This window comes from Phaseolus vulgaris, chromosome 1 (genome assembly GCF_000499845.2).
Source record: "Phaseolus vulgaris cultivar G19833 chromosome 1, P. vulgaris v2.0, whole genome shotgun sequence".
Lineage (NCBI taxonomy): Eukaryota > Viridiplantae > Streptophyta > Magnoliopsida > Fabales > Fabaceae > Phaseolus > Phaseolus vulgaris.
The window spans coordinates 4174625-4199767 of NC_023759.2; the positions used below are offsets into that span (position 1 = coordinate 4174625).

Below are 25143 nucleotides of genomic sequence, written 5' to 3' on the forward strand. Positions count from 1 at the left end.
AACTTTGAATAGAAAATGGTAAAAAAAATAAAAATTACCAACACAAACTTTGAAAACAAACTAGAAAATGAAAACATTAAGTGTTTACCAAAATCAAACCACCTTAGTTGTCCATACACAATGCCAGATTGGGAATATTAAGTGTTAGTTTTGCAGCTTTTCTATGTTTTTCTTTTAATGTCATTTGGAAAAATTTAAGATAGAATAATAGCTCAATTGAGACAGGCTCAATTAGTCATTGCTCATTAACCTTAATATGCTTTGGTACAATGAAAAAGAAAGTTAGAGTTAATTTAAATTTAAACAAAAGTGGAAAGAACAAATAAATTGCTTCTAAAAATTTGCGTTTCTTTTACTTTCACTTTCACTATCTTTGTAGCCAAATAGAAAAGATAACATCATTATTTGTAATTTATTTTCTTTATTTTCCTTTCTTCTATCCAAGCATGCCATAAGTATTCCTCCAAGGGCTATTTGATCGATGGGATTTGATGTACAAAAACAAAGCAGTTGTCAAATGAGTGGATGAACTTCAGATATGGCTCAGTACAATGAATAACATGTACTTTAACCAATAGTTCAATATTTACAAAGCATTTCATCAGTTCATGTAAGGCACAAGGTCTTTAAATGAAAATTCAGTATCGGTGCCTCTAAGCACTCTCGAGTTGAAGCAAAATTTAAATGCTGCTCTATCTTATAGGGGAGGATATACCACTGGATTAACATTTACATTGCTAATGTGAGTACACAACTTTGGACAAGAAGAGTAAAACTAAATCAATTTGTACACTGACAGTTCACCACTCCTTACTGAAGTGAGCACCATGAAACTGCTTTTCTGCTTGGCATGGAACAAATTGAGATTGAAATGAATGTCAATTAAAACTCATGACTATGCAGGGTACAGATATCAACATAAAACGAGCTTTGAGAAGGCTTATTATTACTTAACATGAACATAATCCTCAGCCATTAGCCATGAGCACGACTTCTTTCATTAGAGAACTTGAGTTATTGGGTCATCATCAATGTCAATGCAGCCAAGAACAAGATGATTTTGCAACTGTGCAAAGGGTTTTCTTCATCCAACAACATGGCATCTTTATCACTGTGGAACAACTCTTGTTTTGAGGCCTTCAAAAGATCATATCATTTAATGTCCTCACTCTTTATGGTGGTCCTTATCATCGGTTCAGACTCCTTCTTGGCAGCAGCTATCTTCAACTTCTCATTCTCTGCTTCCTTCTCAGCTCTCTTTCTTTCTAGTTCAATCTGCTTGCAATTTTCTTCATGTGCTTTTATGAACAATCTCACAAAGTTGAGCAGCGTAGATACAACTAGAGAAAGGAAGAGAATCAAATCCCCGTGAAAGTAAGAGTTTAATGCGAAGCAATGATTTTCTTTTTAGTATTATCATAATTACGTTGTTTCACGTATTTCCATACTGACAGAAATAGCATCTGGAATGCTTTTCACTTTGGTGTTTCTCCCAAAGAATTAACTTCATTTTGATTCATAGCAGTTATTTTGGGACACAGAGGTACAAAACTACAGTATTAAGATTTAAACTCATCTAAGATTTTGAAAATATGATTAAGCTCCCATTTGATTTCCTTCTCACTTTTTGGTTTTAAAAATTGTTTTGTAAAATAATTTCATGCTACTTGGCAATAAATTTCAGAATTCTCGTTCAAAATCAAACAACTGACCAATGTTTTCTTGTACTCTCTTTTTTCTATCTCAAGCTTGGTGTGAGTGTCTGTTTTCTTTGTTTTCCGAGTAAACTAAAAACAGTTTTCAAAACTACAAATCAAATACACCCTACGCTGGCAGTTTTTCTGATGTTCTTCCATAACCCTTCTAGACAACTAAACACCACATAAAACGGAGTAACAAAGCAACACAACATAAAGGGGGGCAACAAAGCTGCAACGGTGGAAACCTGTCGTCCATAAACACCATAAACAAAATAATCGCTATGATGTCCATTGAGATCCACAGCAACCGATTCTTAAACATGTAGTTTTTGAAAGATTAAACGGACCAAACTGGTACATAAAATGGTAATGTAGGCTAATTAAAAATAAACAGTTTACCTTGTTCAAATGGGCAACGTGCTGGATCTTCACCAAAGTATAAAGCCAATGCATCTGCATTTCTACCCTGGTACATCCAAATTCAGAAAATCAGATACATCCCTAGTATCTGCAGTTCATCATGAAGTAAAAAGCTACCTAAAAGAAACTAAATCCATACCACATTGGCATAAAGTTGAGCCAAAGACCTTACTTCAGCTTCAGCATAAGAAAGAAATTCCTTCAGAATCTGAACATTACCAAGTAGGGAACAAAAACAAATCATTCAAGGTAAAGCTAAACATTTTATCACCATTCAAATTTATTGGCAAAATCTATAATTCAGATGAGTTGCACTAGCACGTAACCCTAACAGAAGACTAACTATGTATATGAGATACTTCACATCACTTTTAGTCATTATATATGATGCTCCATCACTGACCCAGATTTGCATTAGTCTACTACAAAGATATTGTAGCTATGTAGTTACGGAGTTCTGTTATCATAGTATTAAAGGCAACATAAGTTTTGAATTCTGCTGTCAAATTCTTATCAAGGAAAGGAGGTGCTTTCAAATGCACCCTTGTTTTACAGCATGTTAATATTCAGCATGCCATGATTTACATTGATGTTTGCAGCATACATAGCCTAGGCCAAGCTTCTACAATATATTGATCCAAATTCAGAGTCAGTTCATTCTGGTTGAAGCATTTTTAGATGGCCTGTTATATATCATACCTGGCAGAAATTTTCTGACACAAGTCCATCATTCTCGGATGCAGTCAATTCCTGAACTACTTTCTCCAGTCCTTTACTAATAGCTTGCATTTCCTCTGCCAAGTATTTTAATTGTATCTGTATGGAACACAGGCTTACAATCAGAATAAATCAAAAATTAAAATAGACACTGAAACCACTTGGTATAACAGTAGAATAAATGAAAAAAGAAAAAACCTTGCTTGCAGCCTCCAAACTCAATAGGTCTTTGTGGAAATCGAGAAGTTCTCCTAGTTTTTTGGAAAGCACCTACAATTCATCAATCATCAAAACAATTGCTATTATTTCACAGGAAGGAGCAATGTCAAAAATTTACATTGAACAGGTACAGTAAAACACAATCGAACTTCACAATTCTCTGGCAAACTTATGTTGCAATAACCAATAAGCAGGGTGAAGGAAACTGTCACCCACGGAAACAGCATACATTTGCAGTTGAATCTCTAAAAAATCATGACAAAGTAAAGAAATATTATGGTCAATCCTAAGTGATAGTGAAGAAATAGGAAAACTAATCCTAACAGATAGCATAAGACATCCTGAAAGATGAAATATTCTAACAAATTGTCAATATCCGTTGCAATTATGTTGACCTATATTTTTAGAGTCAAATTCCCAAAGGAAGAAACATAAATTCTTCTCAACAAGCTGAGATGGGTGGATACGGGAGAAGAAAATGATATCTTTCTCAACATGAATCAGAACTTTCCAGTGTAATTATTAAGTCGGTTGTAAAACTCTACTATTTTACTGCTGTAATTATGTTTACTTATTGAAGTTCACTTGTGTCAGTAGTAATGTTCAGCTACGGGTTTAGTCTGAATTTGGACAGATTGTACACTAAATGTAGTGGGTACATGATCTTTATCTGATAACATGTATGGGTATGATGATGCACTGTCATTTGTCATGTATTTATCCTTAAATATGAATCAAAGTATGAAGAACAGTATGATTACGCAGCAAATACAAAATTGCTCTGTTTACTCTTCTCTTTTCACGTCTGTTTTATGTTTTTATGGTATAAGTTATCTTCCTTTAACTTTGGTATCTAGAGCAGTATTTTTCTAGGCTGTGGGTAGGGGAAACATTGAGATGAGAGATTAAACACTGGTCAGAGATCAATATAGCTTCAGGGACAAGTGTTGTTTTTGTTGTTCCTCAATTTTATGGGGAAAATCCTCACATATGTATTGGCTAATCCTACCGTAGCTCAAATCAAGCAACACGAGGAGGAGATGATGAAGAAGGAGAAAGTTGTCTCATGATGTCTACATTCAGCTTTGACAGATGAAATGTTTTCTAGCATTATGCATCTCGAAACAGCCAAGTAAATATGGATGAACTGAATGAAAGATATGCAGGTGATGAAAGGGTAGGGTCCGTGAAGATTTTGATTCTAAATAGATAGTTTGAAATGCAAAAAAAAATAAAAGAGAATGAGTCTGCCAAGGAGTACACTTCAAAATTATCCTGTTTTGGAGAGAAAGATATTATATTCTAAAGTTGACTCAGAAATACAAAGCCATAAAATACTATTCTACTATTTACATTTTATACAAAAACTAAGGCAAATATTATTTCTGAACTCTTCCAAGTTGAACCTATACTCTTAGTTGAGAAGAATGGTGGCTTTAGCAAGGATGGTTCTCCATCATGACTTGTGTGGAACTATGTGGCCTCTCTAATTGAAAACAAATACTTCATTTTCTTTATTGATGACTTTACTAAAGTGGCATGGGTGTATTTTTTGACAAGCAAAGATCAAACTTTTAATGTCTCCAAAAGGTACAGAGCAATGGTGGAGTCTAAAAGTGGTTGGACGACTAAAACATTGAGATTAGATAACTATTCTTCAATGAATTCAACATGTTATGTGAATATATGGGTATTATTCATCAATTAACAGTTACTTATACCCTGAACAAAACAGAGTTTTTAAGAGAAAAACAAAAGACATGGAGAAGGCAACCGAAAAGCTGTTGGGATAACGTTTTTCCAACAATGTTTCTCTTGAATAGGCTACCCACAAGTGTTGTTCATTAGGAAACACCAATTGAAGCATGGATGGGAATGAAGCCCACTACATAAATCTTAAAGACTTTTGGATCAATATGGTATGTTGATATTGCAGCAGATAAAAGATCCAAATTGGATGACAAAGCTGAAATGGGAAATTTCATAGGCTATCTTGCAAGATCCAAAGGTTATAGAATGTACAATCAAAAGTAAAAACAAATTTGGTCATTAGGGATATTAATTTGATGAGAATGCATATTGAGATTGGGAAAATAGTCAAGTTCAAAGAAAAGAACCCTGAAGACTAAACAGCAGCAAGCTACAAAAGATGAAAGTCAAATTGCTGAATTTGATCCTCCAGTGCTCAAAACTAAGTCTTTGACTGAAATTTATGAGAAATGCAGCTTTGTGGTCAATGAATCTTCTTGTTTGATGAAGCTTCGACAAAAACATAATAGAAATATACAGTGAAGGATTACTCATAGTTCAACTGATGTTGACCCACCACCTCTCCCTTATATATCAAGGGAGGACACATAGAGCTTCCACATTGCCTGAAGCCTTTTATAATTTAAATCCTCCTCCAATGACTTCTTATACCATGGATCCTTCATCCTCAAAACCTTATCATGACTCTAATCAAATTTCCCCATTGCTCTTAGAAAGTTATTCGTTCTATTAGTAATCCTTATCCTATTTATAATTGAGTTATCATAGTTTGTCTCCTTCATAATCCTAGTTTGCTTTCTCTTTGTTCCTAAAAATATCCATGAGACACTAAATCATTAAGAGTACAAATTTAAAGCATTACTTAGAATACGTTAAAAAAAACATTTAGGTTCATATTCTCACAATAACTCTCCTTCTTAGGTTAGTGCAGATCATAATAACATGCAATGTAAATGAGATCAGGGAGAGAAAAAACGTAATTATTTATACTGGTTCATCTACCACGATAGACTACATCCAGTTTTTGACCAACAAGTCAAGTTCATCTAGGCAGACTAATTCTGCAAAAATACACTAGAGTATTCTTTGGGCTCATAGTCACTCTTGGTTAACCCCTGGATTATTCTTTTTGTTGGAGATCTCACATCGACTAGAGATTGGGACATTCCATAGTATATATGTGGGTGCAAACTTCACCTTATAAGCTGGTTTATGAGGTTAAGTTAGGCTTGAAGTCCACTTCTTCATAGTCATTTTGAGCCTATCCTAGCGAGTGTTTGTTGAGTTTATCAGGCCACCCGTTATCGGATCACCCATAATATGTAGTCCCATGCACGAGTTGACAGTCTCGGCGTAAGGAGAGTGTGTTGGAGACCCCACATTAACTAGAGATTAAGACATTTCACAATATATATATATATATATATAAAGGTGCAAACCTCACCTTATAAGTCGGTTTATGAGGTTGAGTTAGGCTTAAAGTTTACTTCTTAATACCTTCCCAAGTCACTACTACACTAACTAAGTATTCTTTTCCAAGCCACTCTTGACTTAATAAGTATTCTTTCTGAAGCCACTCCTAGCTCAATAAGTCTTCTTTGGCCACCTAGCCACTCCCGTCTACTTCCTTGAATATTGTTTGCCAAACTCCCACTCCCTGGCTAAAATCTGAAGGTTTGGTGCTTCAATGATCAACTAATCATTAGGTCTGATCTCTAGGTAGGATTGCTTCTAACGACAAGTACAAAGTTTAGGTTTGGTGCTACCTAGGGAGATAGTCGTTGAGCAACTTCTACTCTTCTCATATGTCCTCCTTGTGTCTGACGAGCTTCATCATGAGTGTTGCATTTATTCCTCTTTCTTCTTCACGTAACATCCTTGATAGCTGACAATGATTATCTCCCTAGGTAGCATAGACTTTTGCATCATTTTATGGTAAAAGTGCATATTGCATACCGTACAGGTAAATAGCTAGACTAGAATTAAAAGGCTCCTTGTGTCGTGGAGTTGATAAAAAATAGCAGTTTTAGCTTGTTTCCCAAAAGATCTTGATGTTAATTTGTTTTTCATCTTAGAATAGATCTCTATGACATATGGACATTCCCTACAACATAGAATAAGCATATAGATATTTATTGAGGTACGAGATTAGCTTAGTCTATGCGCTTAGCGTCTGATGTCTTATCCGCATTTCATTTGTTTTTTTATGCACTTTATCAAACTTTAGAAAAAGACAATACAATGTTATATTGTCTATCAGATGAAGCAGTTAAAACTATTGTCTTGTAGACAAAGTATGACCATGTTTTATATTTAATTGTTTTTAGCACTTAATTAAAATCTTAGGGAGTTGTACTTTTGCCTTAACAATTTTCTTTCATGTATCAATGGAGATATTATGTTTTATATTAATTGTCGACATCTATAGTCCAATTTTCTCATTCTTATTATCAAGGGAAAAATGGACGATGGCATATAGACCCTTTTCCATGACTTAAAAAATTATTCAGCAGAAAGTAGAAAAAGAACAAATATATATATATATATATATATTTGTGTGTGCGTTTGTGTTTTTCCAATACTAAGAAATGAAGATGCTTCTTAGAAAATATCCTTTTACCTGCAATTTGTAAACCGAGGAGAAACTAAACTTCTTGTACAGAAACAATGCATGTTAAAATTTAAGGATACCAGGTGGTTTTACCTTACAGAGATAGTGCATAAGAGTCATCTTGCTGTTTCTAGCTCGTGTATCGGTCAGTTTAAGGAGACTATCCAATCGAAACCCAACAGCCGAACCTTCAGTAATCATACAAATTAATAGGAAAGCAATCAAGACTAGAGTGGTTTTGTTTTTTATATAAAATTTAATTTATCAAGACCAAGAATAAAAACACAAGCAATAGAATGAACATAAGTTATATGATTTGAGAGTATTTGAATAGTCCATGTTTCAATATAAACTTCACTACATTATTTGTACAAAAACATGATTTGTGATTGAGAGCTAAGGCTTTAATTCACCTCTTGCAGTTCCATGGTTCAAAGCATTACCCAGAGAAAGAATGGTCTGCATGATTCTTTTCAACTTGACTGAATTCCTTATCTGATACACATATCAATGGAAGCTGAAGATAAAAGTATATTGACTTAGGAAAATAGAGTATTCAAAAGAAGAAAAAAAAAGGTATGACTCACCTCTTCAGATGCAGAATTCACAATATTTAAGTCTCTTTTAAGCTCTGAAACCTACATGAAAATTACATAGCAAGGTGCACCAGAACAGCTAAAGTTTTAATGGCACGAAAACAGAATTATTTAATAATAACCAAAAGTATTATGTAGTTGTCTTCTGACCTGGGATAAGAATTGCATCTTAAAAGAGAAAACTCTTAGCTTGCTTTCCACTCTTGGCACTTTCATTAATTCTATGAAGAACTATAACAAAATGCAAAAGCAAATAAGAATAAAATAGAAAAGACAGAGGAAATCTTGAAGATGGTCTGCAAAAACTATATATTGAAAGTGAGATATAATTGAGAGCTCGTCCTTAAGTGATATCTCTTTTTTCAAAATTAACACTGGCCACAAATACACGGATTTACATAAAAAAGATTGATGTGTCTTGTGAGTGTAATACTCTGTTTGACATGTACTGGGTCTTCCAGTGTTGTTTCAGTTTGACAGTTGTTATTTTTTTTACAGCAGTGGTTTCTGGCTAGTGTAAGTGATATGTAAGACAATTACAATGGTTGGAGTCAAATGTGAGTTGGAGTCCCACATTGGGTAAAAATATGCAAGAAGAGTAACATATAAGGGGAAAAGACCCACAAACTTTTTGCCTTAAGATTTTGGGTTGAAGATAGTGTCTGGTCCCTTATATGGGTTTGCTTATGACTTATATGTCCCAAATCTCCTTAGTGTCTCCCTCGACAAAAAACCCAATTGTTGAGATATATTGTGAAGAGAGGAGCATGTATATACAAGTGTCTCAAGATACAAAAAGATGTTAGAGTTAACAAATTGAGTGAGTTGGAGTTCCCACCTTGGGTAAAAATAAGCAAGAAGAGTAACATATAAGGAAAAAATGCCCCTACAAAATCTATTGCCTTAAGGTTTTGGGTTGAAGTCACCTTTTCCCAGTATGGCAATATCTCCCGTCAACAAAACCTCGAATCGTTTACCCTTTTCGTAATAATAAATCAATGCATTAGTTTTCCATCATGGAATTTGTTTTACTTTGAAACAACTTGGTTCCTTGTATTATTTTCTTCGTATTGAAATTCATCATTTACCTAATGGATCTATTTCAATAACTCAAACTAAATACAATAGACTCGCTTACCAATACATTATAGACTCACTTGCCAAGACTAATATGCATGAATCCAAGCCCATTTCATCTCCTATGGTATCTAACTACAAATTGTCCAAACATGGTTCAAATCTGTTACAAGACGCTTTTTTGTATAGGTCTATTATTAGTGCTCTTCGGTATTGTTGCATAATTAGCAGATAATTATTCCATAATTAATGCAGATTCTGTTTTCTATTTATATTAGGACAGATTTAATATCTTTTGGTGATTTGTATAACTTTAATTACCTATTATTTCTTTCCTTAATTAGGTTGTAAATAGTTTATAAATTTAAATTGTAATCAAATTTGTAAATACATTCAATTTGTTTCTTTCAAATTGGTATTAGGGCTCGAGCTCACGAGCCCTGGGTGACTCTACTTCTGCATTCTTTCGGGGCAGCCTTCGTTACTGCAATCTTTTTTACAAGCAACCTTCATTACTGCAAACTTTTTTCTAGGCAGCCTTCATTACTGTAACCTTTTTTCGGACAGCCTTTATTGCTGCCACCTTGCATCGTTGATTGTCACCGTTGAACACCGACCACCACCGTTGTTGACTGCTAGAGGAAAAATTTTCCAATGAGTTTTGTGAAAGGGTCCGCAACACAATCTGCAAAGCTTAGTCGGTTTTGAGATCCCATGGACTCCCTTAGTAAGACATCTAGCTCTTGTTCCTTAACCATGAGAGGTAATAGTTTTAGCTTTTTATCCTTTAATGTTTCTAGTACTGAGAATATATGGATTATAGACTCTGGTGCTACTGATCATATGACACCTCATCATCATACACTGCTTTATTTGGTAACCAACATATTACTGTTGCTAATGGTTCCAATATCCCCGTTACTAGTTGTGGTAACATCCACCTTCAACCTTCCTTTCATTTAAATATTGTGCTTCATGTTCCCAAACTATCTAATAACCTTATGTCTATTCATAAGGTTACCCAAGATTTAAATTGTGGAGTGGTATTTTTCATTCCTATTGTGTTTTCCAGGATCTTGACACGGGGAAGACGATTGGAATTGCCAAAGAGTAAGGCGGATTATACTACTTACAACAGGAAGAAAATAACGAGTGTGCCAGACTGCAGGCACTCACTTCTAATCTTCAGTCAAGCCCTGAATCTTGGTCATCCTCTCAGATATGGCTTTAACACAAACGTCTTGGTCATCCTCCATTTAGTACCCTAAAGTCTTTAATTCCTGATTTATTTACAAAAGTATTTGTTGAGTCTTTTCATAGTAATGTTTTTCAGTTTGCTAAACACCATCGAACAACCTTTCTTCCCAAGAATAATAGAAGTTCTAAACATTTTTATCTTATTCATTCAAATGTATGGCGACCTTCACCTATTCCTAATATCTCAGGTGCAAAATGGTTTGTTTCATTTATTAATGATTGTACTCGAGTTACCTGGATATTCCTCATGACAGATAAGTCCGAAGTTTTTCACTTGTTACTCATTTTTTACCGAATGGTTCAAACACAATTTGGAAGTTCATATAAGAGATTCTGTTTTAATAATGTGAACCAAAACATTTCCAAGTTCCTTTAGGAAAATGGAGTTGTTCATGAGGTTACTAGAGCATTACTCTTCGAAACGTCTATTCCTAGATCTTAATGGGGTAAAAGTTCTGACTGCAACTTATTTGATGAATATATTACCCTCTCAGGTTCTAAAGGGTGTTAGTCTTTGTTGGAGATCCCACATCGACTAGAGATTAGGATATTTCATTGTATATGAGTGGGTGCAAACCTCACTCCATGAGCCGGTTTTATGGGGTTGAGTTAGGCTTAAATCCACTTTGTAATATGGTATCAGAGCCATTTCGATCCTATCCTAACGAGTATTTGTTGGGCTTATCAGGCCACCCGCTATCGGGCCGTTATCGGACCACCCATAATATGTTATCCCACGCACGAGTTGTCACTCTCGGCGTGAAGGGGGGTGTTGGAGATCCCACATCGACTAGAGATGAGGACATTTCATTGTATATAAGTGAGTGCAAACCTCAACCTTATGAGTCGGTTTTATGGGGTTGAGTTAGGCTTAAAGTCCACTTCCTAATAGTCTTGTTCAGCTTATGACCACATTTTATCCTTTTATTCCCATTATGACTATTCTTCAGAGTCACGTCTTTGGTTGTCTTGTTTTTGTCCATATTCATAGTCCTTATCAGGGTATGTTAGATCTTTAGGCCATCATATGTATCTTCATCGGTTATGCATCCAACAAAAAGGGGTACAAATGTTATCACCCTTAAAGTCATAAAATCTATGTCTCCAAGGATGTCCACCTTTCATGGAACAGAGTCCTTTCCTAGTTCTCAACTTTAATACATTCAAGAAGCTGAGGTCCTTAAGTTGTCACATTTTCCTTGTTTGCAGGATTTCACTCTTATGGAGGATGACAAAGACCCTGCGCTAGCATCATTACCAGAGAAGAAAATGAGGACAAATATTTTGGTAAACAATATCAACGAAAGCAACAAGAACCCGTCTTGGTCGAACAACAACTTCAATTGTCTGAACCGGAGGTAAGAACTCATACCCATGAGACTCTTGAGGACACCTTAAATACCGTTTTTTAACCTAACCTAGATGATTTACTTATTGCCTTTAGAAAAAAAAAAGGATTTTGTGCCAAATATCATATATCCCAATTTCTGTCTACAAAAAAACTTTCTATCTAGCACCGAAGTTTTCTTTCAGCTATTGATTCTATCAGAGTCCCTATATCAGTACAAGAAGCCTTAAAAGATGAGAATTGGGTTCGAGCCATGAATGAAGAAATAGGCGCATTAGAAAGGAATGAGATTTGGGAGATTGTAGAGAGACCAAAGGATAAGAAGGCAGTGGGTTGTAGGTGAATATACACAGTTAAGTATCAGTATGATGACACACTAGATCGGTATAAGACAAGGTTGGTTGCAAAAAGATACACCCAAACCTATGGGATCGATTATGAGGAGACTTTTTCTTCAATGGAAAAAATGAATACAATTACGATTATTCTCTCCTTGGTAGCGCACTTTGGTTGGGAGATGCATCTATTTGATGTTAAAAATGCCTTCTTGTAAGGAAGCTTGGAGGACGAAATATACATGGAGATTCCACCTAGTTATGGTGCCACTAATGAAGGGAATAAGGTGTGTAAACTTAAGAAGGCTTTATATGGTCGTAAACAATCACCTCGTGTCTGGTTTGGAAGGTTTACTCAAGCTATGGTAACTTTGGGGTACCGGCAAAGCCAAGGTGACCATACTCTATTTATAAAACATTCTTAGGATGGTAAACTCACTCTACTTTTGGTCTATGTAGATGATATGATTATGGCAGGTGATAATGAGATTGAAAAACAAATTTTGAGGGAGAGATTGGCTACTCAATTTGAGATGAAGGATCTTGGGAAGTTAAAGTACTTCCTTGGAATAAAGGTTGCTTACTCTAGACAGGAACATCTTTGTTTCTCAAAGAAAATGCATCCTTGATCTCCTTAAAAACACGGGTAAGTTGGGTTGTAAGACTACCGTAGTGCCAATATAGCAAACTCATAGGACTGAGAATGATGAGGAAAGCCCAAAAGTGGAGAAGACACTATCAAAGACTTGTAGAAAAGCTCGACTATCTATCACACACTAGGCCAGACATAGCCTATGCAGTTAGTGTGGTTAGCCAATTCATGCATCATCCAAGAGAAAGACACTTGCGAGCAATGAATAGAATTATTCAGTACTTCAAAGCTTCTCCAGTTCAACAAGACCGAACAAAGCATGTAGAGATAAACTGGCATTTCATTAAGGAGAAGTTGGATAATGGTCTTATAGTCACCAAGTACATCCCTTCAAAACTCCAATTGGCAGATATGTTCACTAAGGGACTTCCCACAAAATAGTTCAAAGATCTTACTTGCAAACTAGGAATGATAGATATACATTCACCGACTTAAAGGGGAGTGTTGCGTAATTAGGAGATAATTATTCCATAATTAGTGCAGATTTCGTTTAGGACACATTTGATATCTTTTGGTGATTTGATTTATATACCTTTAATTACCTATTATTTCTTGCTTTAATTACCTATTATTTATTTCCTTAATTAGGTTGTAAATAGTCTAAAAATTTATACTGTAATCACATTCGTAAATGCATTCAAAAATACATTCAATCTATTTCTTTCAACTGGTATGTTACTATAACTCATTCAGAATTGATTTTTGCTGTCAACAAGGTATGCTAGTTATGGCTTCCCCTCTTGAATCTAATCGGGTTGCTGTTAAAAGAATATTGTGATATCTTAAAGGGGCTTTACATCGTAGTCTCATTGTTCATCCTGCCATTCCTCATCAACCTCTAGCTATTAGAGTTTTTGGGCAACATATCCTGATGACAAAAGATCTACGTTAGGAGCTGCCAATTACTTGGGACCTAATTTAGTTTCATGGAGGTCAAGAAAACAAACTGTGGTTTCAAGATCTAGCACAGAAGCTGAATACAGGAATTAAGCTGCTCCTACAGCTGACATATTATGGATACAAACTCTTCTGAAGGAACTTTCAGTTCCTCATTATACTCCTATTATTGGCTCACACATGGAGCTTGATGTGCTCTTTGTTCGCAAAAAAGGTTAATAACAAGTACCTTGTCGTTTAACACATTCTTGGACAAGAACAGTGGGCAGATCTTCTCCCCAAACCCTTGCCACTTACTAGATTTTCCCTTCTTAAAAGATAAATGCAATGTAACTGAGATACCTTTGGTCTCTCCTGCCTGTAGTTTGGGGGTGATGTGAGTGTAATACTCTATTTGACATGTATTGGGTCTGTTAGTGTTTTTGTTTTAGTTAGACAGTTGTTATTATTTTGTGTCACAGCAACGGTGCCTATTAGGTTGTTGGTTAATGTAACTGTTATCTTAGATAGTTACAACTAACTTGTAACTGAGGTCTGTATACAGTCTTTCGTTAAGAGAGTCTCATATTCATCTTGTATCTTTTATTCTTTTCAGAATAATAAATCAGTGTATCAGCTTTCTATCATGTCTAGTTATATTGTTCACCACTAATTATTTTTTATTGTTCAATTAATGCTAGAAAAGTCATACTAGCACAAGTTGCTTTATGTGAGAAAAAAGAGTTAAAAAAAGGGAACAACAAATGGTAAAACTCCACCCACCTGTTCACACTTTCCCAAGTTGTCCTTATTCCCAGTATAGTTCTGCATATAAAGTATGGCTATAGCTCAAATAAACATAGATTGTACGAAATTTGCTGATGCTCCACCTATGACACAAAATACCATTAGAAGAAACAAGAAAAAGGCATGATACCTTGAGTGTTTCCATCTCTTCTTTGGTTGGAGAGAATTTTATGAGGTTCTCAATTTGATCAACATCTAATACTGAATCATCCATTGCAAGCACAGCACACTAAAAGACAATGATTGGAATATGAGAATGTAAGAATAAATTGACAAGTTTCTGCAGTCAGAAAAATTCGCTTCTGACTAATTGAGTGGTTTAAAAAATTGGGATTTTCAATTAAAACGGCATTCAACAGTCAAACAAGAAATTATATGATTATAAACAACAAGGAGCATTAATGACAACTACAATATTAACTTTAAGTGAAAGGAACGTGAATGACCATAATAGGTATCTTTATTAATAAAATAATAACCATGTATGCAAGTTCTTAAGTAAAACTAAATGATAGCTTCTGCAACTGCAACCCATTCAGTATGTCTTAAATTCATAACGATTGCAGTTAATATCACCAGATGTTCAGGACCTCAGGTATAACCCAACTACGAGGTATTTACCTAGGTAAACAATATTCCCTAATGGCCAAAATACTACATTTTGTTTTCTCAATTACAGAACCTGAAAATGTAAATTGAGTTTGGTTTAGAAGGTTGAAAACACTAAATTGAATAAATAAGGTTTGTTGAAATTAGCTATCAAAATTTAAAGATAGAACAAAACATTTTAGTAACGATATAATATTTTAGATTGCAACCACAGGCTAGACATTTCTCATACTACCAAAGGAAGTCATTAAAAATGGCCGATGGTGGTTGCTGAGGATCAATGGCCTAAGGAACATGACAAGAAAAAGACGGAGCAACCAACATATGTAACATGGTTGGTAGATAACTATGTCCTTTAAACATGTAGTTAAGGGTTCAATCCTTAGTCCTTGTGTATGGAAAAACATTTGTTGGGAGAGTTCAGCACCTTAAGTTTTAATCCCAAAAGATCAGTCCATAGCTCCCAACATAGGGATACCCATATTAAAAAAAACAGAGCAAAAGAAGGCTTGCAACTTGTGTGGCATTAGCCAAGTGGAGAGGACCACTGATAGACATGGGAGTAATGAGAGGGGTTGGAAAGTATACTATAAGAAGAAATTTAAGAATAATAGTTAGTTGTTATGGGGATTGAGACCTTTTGAAAGTCTATATATTCTTATCTTGAGGGTAGTTCAGATAAGAAGGAGTATAGTTGTTGTGACAGGGAATGCCCTGTGAGAAAAGAAGACATTTTGTTTTGTGAAGGGATGCTTGTGTAAATAATTGTTGAATAATACATATTAAGGGACTCTCCCAACGTTTTCTCTATTTCGTTTTATCTTCTCCTTTGGAGGCATGTATCAACCACCATGAAGACCACAACATCGATGGACAGTGTTGCCCGGCTTAGGCAATGATCACATTGGATAGGCTTTTGCATGATAGGCCACGATAACAACTTTGAAATACCAAGGCAAATAATAAACAAGTGTAGAATGAACATCCACAACAAAGTAGACCATGTGATGTGGAATTCAAAATAGGAATATTACGAGAAACCAAATCTGGTGAAAAGAAGAATACTCTACAAGGAAGCCATATACGACCAACAATATAAAAAAGGTCTTTCATTGTTCAAGTTCTTGGACTACGATTATTGACTTTTTCAGGAATAGATATGGCCTTCCTGAGTTAGGTTTGCCTAAGCGTTGGGTGTTATGTGTTACCTTGTTTTTTTGGGTTAGTTCTTGTGGAGGTAGCTTGGTTTTGTCTTTAGGTGTATTTTCTATTGCCATAGGTTTTGGTATGGTCCCCTCATGTTTTTTGTATTCCTTTTTTCTTTGTTTTCGTTATGGATTCTCATGTAATGACATTATTTATTGTTGAACTTTGGGATGTCAACCTAGTTGTGATTGTAAAGTCTCATAGTGATGCCTAGCATGCATTTTATTAGAAAAAAAGTTCCTCGACTACTTTAAAAAGGGTAGAATAGTAGGTCTAAGAAACTACACAAGACATCAATTGTTCCCACAAGAACAATCAAGCCTCTCTGGTAGACTCAACCTATGTGGACGCAAGATCAACATTTCCTACCTTTAAGTCAAAGCTTGTTGTTGGAAGTGCCATAGTTGGTCCCATTCAACTTGTCAATAGAGTAGGGTAGGGAATAGTTGGTGAAAATAGGAAGAACAACCATAATGGACTAGGAAAAAACAATGCCAAAAAGATAACATGGAAGTGGCACTACCAAGAAATTGGAAACAATTTTCACTACAAAAAGGCACCAACGGATAGTGGATCCACCAAGAAGGCACAAAATAGGTTGTTTGTTGTTAGGCCAAGGTACCATGCTTGGAGCGAGAGACATGAACATAATGAATAATTACATGCTGGGCATAATAATTACATGAAATAATTTGTTGGAGATTCCAAATCGACTAGAGATAATGCCAAATTATAACATATATATATATATATATATATATTTAAATGGAAGCAAACCTCACCTTACCAAACAGGTTAAGTGGGTGCAAACCTTATCTTACCAAACCATTTTTGTGAGGTTGAGTCATGTTTAAAGTTCATCTAACATAATTATTAATTACCATAATTACGTAAACCCTGGAATTTCCAAATTACAATAGTTAAGGACATCTATCAGTGTCCACCAGTTGCCCAATTACCATAATTAAATATATCTAACAATATAACTATCTTAATGTCTCTATTATCTCCTCCTTCCTAAAACCTCATAATATCAACAAGAACTATTTATGATCTTTCTGTGTGTAAACTTCTTCTCTGCCCATAGTTTTCTTGAAATTAAAACCAAACTAGAGCCTTGTCTGAACAAAAGAGAAAATATAATCCGATTGAAGTTATCTAATTCAAGGAATAATATCAAATCTAGCCAAATATTAATTTAGTGAAGTCGTAGCAGCAAAGTATGGGATACTGCTTTAATGACATAATAGATATCCCCATAATTTGAGACAAGCAGTGACTAAACTTTCAACTTGCATTCATCAAGCAAGCCCAAATCGGCCCACATAATAAATATCATAATGAATGATATCTTACCATCAAATCAGGCAAAGGGATTTTGACTTTTGTAAGCATGATCTCACAGTTATATGCACGCCTGAGCTCAATCTGCAAGGTAACGTGAACCTTCTGTCAATAGCTAAAATTCTAGTCTTCACAAGAATTAAATGACCTTAAGCTTAAAGAAAGGTATGAGACCTTAAGTCAGGAAATCAAACAAAACCTACAAAGATAAATCACAACCAACTCACTGGTAAAAAAGAAAAAGAAATTATCATCCAGGTCCTATAATGAAAAACATTACACATACATGGCGGTCACGAGAAAATGGTGGAATACAAAACACTTAGTTAAAAATTTCAATTTCTATTAATTTTTGTTCTTAAATTTAACATCTAATATTTTAATGAATTCATTAAATAAATGTTAGAATAGTTAAAGGGCTTTTCTGGGGCTTTTCATGACAAAATGAAGAAGAAAAACTACTTATATGTTTCTTTATCTGAACTAATTAGATTCAACAGATAAGTTAATGAAAAGGCATACCAGTTGAACTTTCTCAACTCTGAGGCCAGAGGCACGGCGATTTAATTTTCCTCCTTTTCCATCAGTAGTAGCTGGAGCAGCTGCGGAGAACAAAGTTTCAAGTTCTGACATGTCAAACTCTGGAGCCCTAACACCAAAAAGGGTTTAAAAGAAAAGAATAAATAATAAGCACAATTCATATAGGGCCAGATTTAAGATATTTATAACTGAAGTCAGAAAAGAGACATACCTACAAAATTCATCTAGTTTCTGTGTTTCAGCCCATAAGCTTCCTTGCATTGCCCTCGTTAATTTTAACCAATGGTAAGGTTTCAGATTGCTCCTCTTAGATTGACCTTTTGGGTTAGCTCGCGTCAGGCCACGTTCCTTTGCACCAAAAGGAGCAGAAGGTGGTCCAGGAACTGCCGGTTTTGACAATCCATTGGCAGAAAGGGGAGGTGGGGGTACAGGTGGAACATTTGTGGAGCTAGACAGAGAATTTTGGGATGCAGAACCTGGAGGAGGGGGTGGTGGTGGCGCTCTTGGTGATGGTGATGGAATTGAACCAGGAAGGCTAGGAGGTGGAGGTGGGGGTACAGGAGGACCATTTATTGAGTTCTTAGACAAAGAATTTTGGAATGCAGAAGCTGGAGGAGGGGGTGGTGGTGGTGCTAATGGTGGAGGCGGGGGAGGAGCAGGAAGGCCAGGCGTAGCAATCGATTCATTCATACTCAATGAAGAAGGAAACCCAAAGAGTGCAGGTGGAGGCGGCGGTGCAGGAGGACCTTTACCTGAAACTTTGGTTGTGGAATGTGATGTTTCAGGAAGGGAAGGGGGAAGAGGAGGACTGACCAATGGTTTCTTACCTTCATTTGTATTCTCAGGGTACTGTGGAACATTAGATGGCATCAAATTTGAAGTGTGATCGCATTGAGGAAGTGGTGGTGGTGGTGGTGGTGGCGGGGTAGTAGTGACAGCTGCAGGAGGAAGGGATCCAGAAGTCTTTTTCGTGGTGTTAAGAGCATCAACTGAAGTTTTTAAAGGTAAAGATGGAAGCAAAGGCGATAATGATGCTGGAGGAACAGTTGTGGAACCAGGGTCTATAGAATTTAACACCTTGGAGTCTGAAGGAGGCAACGCAGAAGCTGGAGGAGATACTGTCACTGCATGAGTTACTTCTTTGATATCCACTGCTGCATGATCCTGCAACACAGATGTTATTCCAAGAGCTGATGGTGCACTATGATATCTTGAGATAGCTACAGGTGAACCTTTTAAGGAGTTAAAATAAGAAGCGGAAGCAGAAGCAGATCGAACAGCTGGACGCACCCGGGATGAAATTATTTTAGTTTGAGTGGGAAGCTGGAGGGAAACCTGCAATTCTTGAGGTTCAATTTTCGCTTTAATTGTGTTTGCTTCAACAGGCAGTTCAAGTAAGGGACTATATGGTTTCCCCTGAACTGTGGATGTGACACTCTTGGTATCACTTTCTGACAATACCATTTGCTCTTGCCCCATCTTCTCTTTCAATAAATTTCCATCCGTTAATGACTTTGATTCTAATGGTCCCACATCCTGTGTCATTGAATTGGCATCCTTAGATGGTCCAGTTGAGGACATTGACTGCTCCACATGAGCCATAGATGTTGGAACCTTGGCATCGTTTTCCACAGATGTATTTGATTCAAACAATTCAACTGGCCTTTCGGTAGAACTAGAATCTTTTGTGAGCCCAAATGAGTGAATAGGTTGGTTCCTGTGACCTGAACATTCAAGAGTCTCAATGTCATTTTCGGACAATGTCTTTGATTCCAATGGTTCAGTCTTATTTTCCATAGCAACATCCACAGACGATCCCAATGAGGACGTAGAATGTATCCCCTGAACTGCAGAAGTCAGATTGCTTGTATCACTGTGTCGCTTTGAAATAGCTGTAAACTTTTCAGATGACCCCATTAGAAAGCCACTTGTTGCAGCAGAAACCCCAGTGTCCAATCTTTCAAGAAGGATATTTGAAGCTGTGATCTGTTGGAGCACACTTGCTACTTCTTCCTTCGAATCTAGCCAATCCACGTTGCTGAAAATCTCCTTGACCTTTTCAAATGCTTCAACCGGGAGGCCTTCTTTCTCCTCAATACGAGGCAGATCAAGTGAAATAACAGAAGATGAAGCATCCATATCTGAGAAAAGAACCTTCAACCAGAAATACAGTATATAACCCCCAAAAACATTAAGTTGGTTTATCACTAACCAATTACTAAAAACAGGAGAGAGTGAGAGAGATTAATACCTCCACTCTAAAATTTTTAGGGAAGTAATCTTTAGCATTCCATAGTATGTCAATTTCATCACGGTTAAGCATCAAAATATTTGATCTTATGAATGCTGTATTAAACATCACCCGAAACATCATTTCTTCGTGCTCTAAATCACTGTGCAGATGAATACACTCAAAAACGACATCACCTTGAACATGACAGTGGATGTCAATCTTAACCAGTTCACAATCAGTCTGAAACAAATATGAAAAAAAAAGTAAATAAAGAGAAATGGGGAAAACAATAAATCATTTATTAAGAACCCTGTGTAAGTAGAATATAAATAGAGGAAAATGAAGAAATAATATACTTATTTTTTATCAGCACCAACTGATCAAATCCAGTGTAGTAAGAGAAAACAATATCCATATTCTAATCAATTTAACATAGTTTTATGTTGATTTTAACCAACTGTCTGCATGCAAATCATAATAAGAACCTCACTATATCAATTAATGCAAATATTTGTTAACTTTAAGAGGGGAGGGAATTTTTATGTTTAACCCATACAATGAAATAGCATCACAAATCATCATTGCAAAACAATTGGCATACTCTCACTTATAGTTTAGATTGGCAACCATGGATGATAATATTTCCTTACAGGTATTCTCCTATAAATAGTTCTATAGGTTTTCTTCCATTCTGCTCACGAGCAAAGATGGTCAATTTCCTGCTCAATCCATTATTCTTCCTTTAGATTGCATCAAAGCCACGAAACCCACTGTTACTGTGCAACACTAACTCTTCCCCAACTTACATAGAACATAAAACAATTAAAAAAGATCCTGCTTAAAATGAATTAACAAATATATGATTTTATTTAAATATTTTTGGGTACTCACTGACTTCAGCTAGCATAGTAACTTTAAATAAAAATTGCCTTATTTAAAATAAATGTTCTGTTGCATTACCATATGTTTTTATATATGTTGTCTTGTCTTTCTGTGTGTATGTATACACTAATTCAATACAGGAATTCCACAGCACTGATTATGGTTGATATTGAGATAATTAAACAAATAATGGAAGGAACATCTCAATATAGGTAGTAAGAACAAAACAAAGGGCGTTAAAAAGCATACTAAATTAGAGTAAAAGGACTTAGGTACCACCTGCTTACAATAGCGAACAAGTTTGCTCCTTTTTGGAGTTGAAAAGAGAACTTTGGGAGTTCGATCTGCAGGAATAAAAGGGTCTTGTCCATATATTCTAAATATAGGACGGCAGCCACCCTCTCCACCCATGTTAGGAATGAGTCTTATAATTACACAGTCCAAAGTAAGTGCCCTATCAAGAGGAGGCCATTCTGAACCAACATTTCTTCTTGATATATACTGAAGATATCTCAATTGTGAAGGTAAAGGATTCAATGGTGACATCAACTGCAGAAGTTCCCGAGGAGCTTGCTTGTATATCATGTCTAGTGTTTTCTGCTCCCCTGTAAACATCTTTCTATAAATCAAGAGTGCAGCCAGCATAAATGCTAATAACGGCCACCCACCTCGTTCACAATGCATCAAGACAACATTTTGTTGCCCAAGTTGAAGCCAGTTTTCACCTGATCTCAAGAAATGATGGATCATCTCCATGGTAAGCAACGGACAACCTTCATACTGTCGAGGATAGTCTATCACAGTCATATCATAGTCGCACAAAATGTTTGAAATCTGGCTTTGGCTGTCTCCCTCCCGCATGTTGAACACCATAAATGAAGCATCAGGGAAGTGACCACGAAGTTGCCCAATTATTCCTCCTATATACACTCTATATTCTTCTTCTTCCATAACATCCGTGGTAAAGCAGTAATCAAAGACTACACGTGCAATGACACAATAATCACAATCACACATATGAATAACAAAAAAGATTCTTTATGATGAAGAAATGCATCAATTACCAAGTAAAATGACATGTCACACATATAAGCAAAGTAGTGAGTGCCTAAAATCAGAAGACCAAAATTCTAAGAGATTATAAAATTCTTAAGAAATTATAGCACGATTTAATTCTCCAGAAAAAAAAAAAAACTGAGTTTTTCATGTCAACACTACGGAGGTTCTTCCCATTACCTCCATTCCTTCCACAAATGATATGTATCTCCAGAAGATAAAACATCCATTCAGCTAAGTCACAAACAAGATGTCAACATCCTATTGACCGACTAACTTTTAGAGTGGAATGATGCATTGTGTAACATGAAAATGTAGAAAAGTCACAAGATCCTAACTGTTCACTCTATATCAGCAAAATAGGTCTCATACCACAACCCACTGACACGAAATGCATAAAGATAAAATATTTGCACTCAACAGAAACCAACATTGTTCACATTATACTAATCCCACTATTCGCTTTAAATATGCAAAGCAAGCCTTATATAACCCAATCCTCCACTCACACAAAATGCAAAAGGATGAAATATTTGCACCCTACAGAACCCAACATTGTTCGCATTACACTATTCTTATTAGTCACTTTAAATCTGCAAAACAGGCCTTACATACCACAACCACCACTAACACAAAATGCATAAAGATGAAACATTTGAACTCAACAGAAGCCAACAATGTACACGTTATGATTTTCCCATTATTCACTTCAAATCTGCTAAAAAACCTTACATACCACAACCCCCCACCAAGGCAAAATGCATAAGGATGATATATTTGCACCGAAAAGAAACCAACACTGTTCACTTCCACCAGAACCAATGAGTTCACAGAAAATGAGGCAACAGGAAGCGTACCATAAACCCTTTCAGTGATTTCTAGAAGCCCATCTGGGGGCTTCTTATAGAAGAACTTGCGGAACAATGCCATTGTGTGGAAGATCCAAGAGGGTCACCCTGACAGGTAGGACACCTATACCTGCCCTAATTCAACCCACATTGCATCCAAGCTCAAATTTTTTAGATCCCCCACCAAATAGAAATAAATTGCAATCGTAATCATGAAGACAGTATTGGTGTTGGCATTGAAGGGAGTGTGTATTCAGGAATCAGAGGCCTAGATTTTTGCTGGGTCTTTAAGAAACACTTTTTCTGGAAATGTCCTTGTCTTCACATGCACACTATATCTATCTGATGGAAAGAGAAAGAAAGAAAGAAGGGAAACTTAGCTTTCAATCAAAAAAGACAAAGTCTTTATCATATGAGGGGAATGGAAAGTGGGTGGTAGGAATCTAACCTCAATCCTCAGTTCCATAATATGTCATATTCAAAGGGAAAGAGTTAAACAATAGATACGGTTAGTTGTTGTTAGAAAAATAAGAACTTTAGAAGAACAATTTGGATCCGAGGTTTCTCTCTCCAACGCAATCTGTGTTTCTCTGTCGTATCTTAACATTTTGTTTTGTGAGAATGAACACATGCGTATGTGGTCAATTGTGATGATGATGTGCCCATATATGTTTTTTATTTTTTATTTTCTCTCCACTTTATGGTTAAGGACAAGAAAAAACACATAGGAGAAGAACGGTAGTGAGTTGTGATCATTTGGTTTTTCCCACTTCAAATAGAAAATATTGGCACGAGACAACCAACCATGCTTACAAATATCAAACTAACACATCCTAGGATGATGGTTTAATACTTTGTTTTATTCTATCTACAAATTTCTCTCTAATTCCTCTTTTACTAAAATATTAAGAGAAAATTATATTATCATCTCTTGAAACTTCTTAAAGTTACACATAATATTTCTATTTTCTTAAGGTTATATCAATCACTCTGTATGTGTATGAATGTATAAAGAATGTTGTTAAAACAATTGAAAGATTTGTGTGGGTCTCCACAATGAGTATTATGAAATTCAAATTAAAAAGTGACAGACAAGTATAATTCACTCAAATATTAAAGTTTTATCTACCAAAATTAATAAGAAAGATGGTTAAAAATTGAAAAAACTAGCTAGAAATTAAAAATTGATAAGCTACTTTATTAAATTATGAGAGTTTGGTGAATTTATAAAGTAGGTTCAAAATGTAAGATAGAATTAGATATGTTTATACAATATTTTACATAAACTTTTTTTTTTGATAAAATATATTTTGAGGGTATTTCTAATTTTTAATTTTTAATTAATTTAAAATCTTATAAAATAGTATTCATTCAAAAATTATTTTAATTATATTCATGTTACTTACAATTGTTATTTTTTTTCATAATGTATATTTATTATTAACCCTATACAATATTTCTATTTAAATTAAAAATAAATTAAAAATAAGTATTTTTTTAAATAGATGTAAAATGTATAAAATAATGAAAAAATATAGTTAAAATACACAATATAATAGGAAAATATTTTAAAAAAATCTACCATCTATTAAAATATATTTATGAAATGGTAAAATAAATATTATAAATAATATAATAGCTAACCTAAAATATAGAATATAAATGTATCTTAATAATAATAAACATTTTTTTATCATTATCTTATTTAGTAAAATATTAAAATAAGAATTTTTAGATTAGTAAAAGCGATGAAATCATGATTTATGAGTGAATAGAGAAAATAAAAAAATAAAATTGTGCTTAAATACAGATAATAATATAAACTATTTTATATAATAATATTTTTTTAAATTTCTAAAATAGTATATAATTTTTTCAATATAATGATTAATTATTTTTTTATCTAAATTTAATTTTTATTGAATAATTTTCTTCTAGTGTAAAACTTAAAAAAAAAAGTGTTTAATCTTATAAGAATTACTTAATATAAAAGTGTTATCAATACATTTCTAACATACTTTTTCTTTACTTAAAAATTAT

General features: G+C 35.0%; 1 protein-coding gene across 9 annotated transcripts; it reads right to left on the reverse strand.

The window, feature by feature from the left end:
* Nucleotides 1-494: 494 nt before the first annotated feature.
* Nucleotides 495-23773, reverse strand: LOC137816697 (formin-like protein 18). Of its 9 annotated transcripts, none has more exons than XM_068619957.1 (19): nt 23552-23742; nt 23113-23445; nt 21479-22179; nt 20336-20557; nt 19375-20238; nt 18296-19248; nt 18067-18193; nt 17557-17628; nt 14516-14614; nt 14362-14403; nt 8184-8264; nt 8025-8075; nt 7851-7932; nt 7531-7625; nt 3036-3107; nt 2820-2936; nt 2260-2328; nt 2100-2166; nt 495-1340 (listed from the first exon to the last, which is right to left on the reverse strand). In XM_068619957.1, the coding sequence occupies exons 2-19, from the start codon at nt 23183-23185 to the stop codon at nt 1153-1155; spliced, it is 3975 nt and encodes a 1324-aa protein (XP_068476058.1). In that variant the 5' UTR covers nt 23186-23445; nt 23552-23742; the 3' UTR covers nt 495-1152. The 9 variants fall into 9 exon arrangements, with proteins under 9 accessions (XP_068476058.1, XP_068476054.1, XP_068476055.1 ...); XM_068619953.1 differs by having other exon boundaries at nt 18296-18842; nt 18912-20238; nt 23552-23740; XM_068619954.1 differs by having other exon boundaries at nt 18296-18836; nt 18912-20238; nt 23552-23705.
* Nucleotides 23774-25143: the final 1370 nt, after the last annotated feature.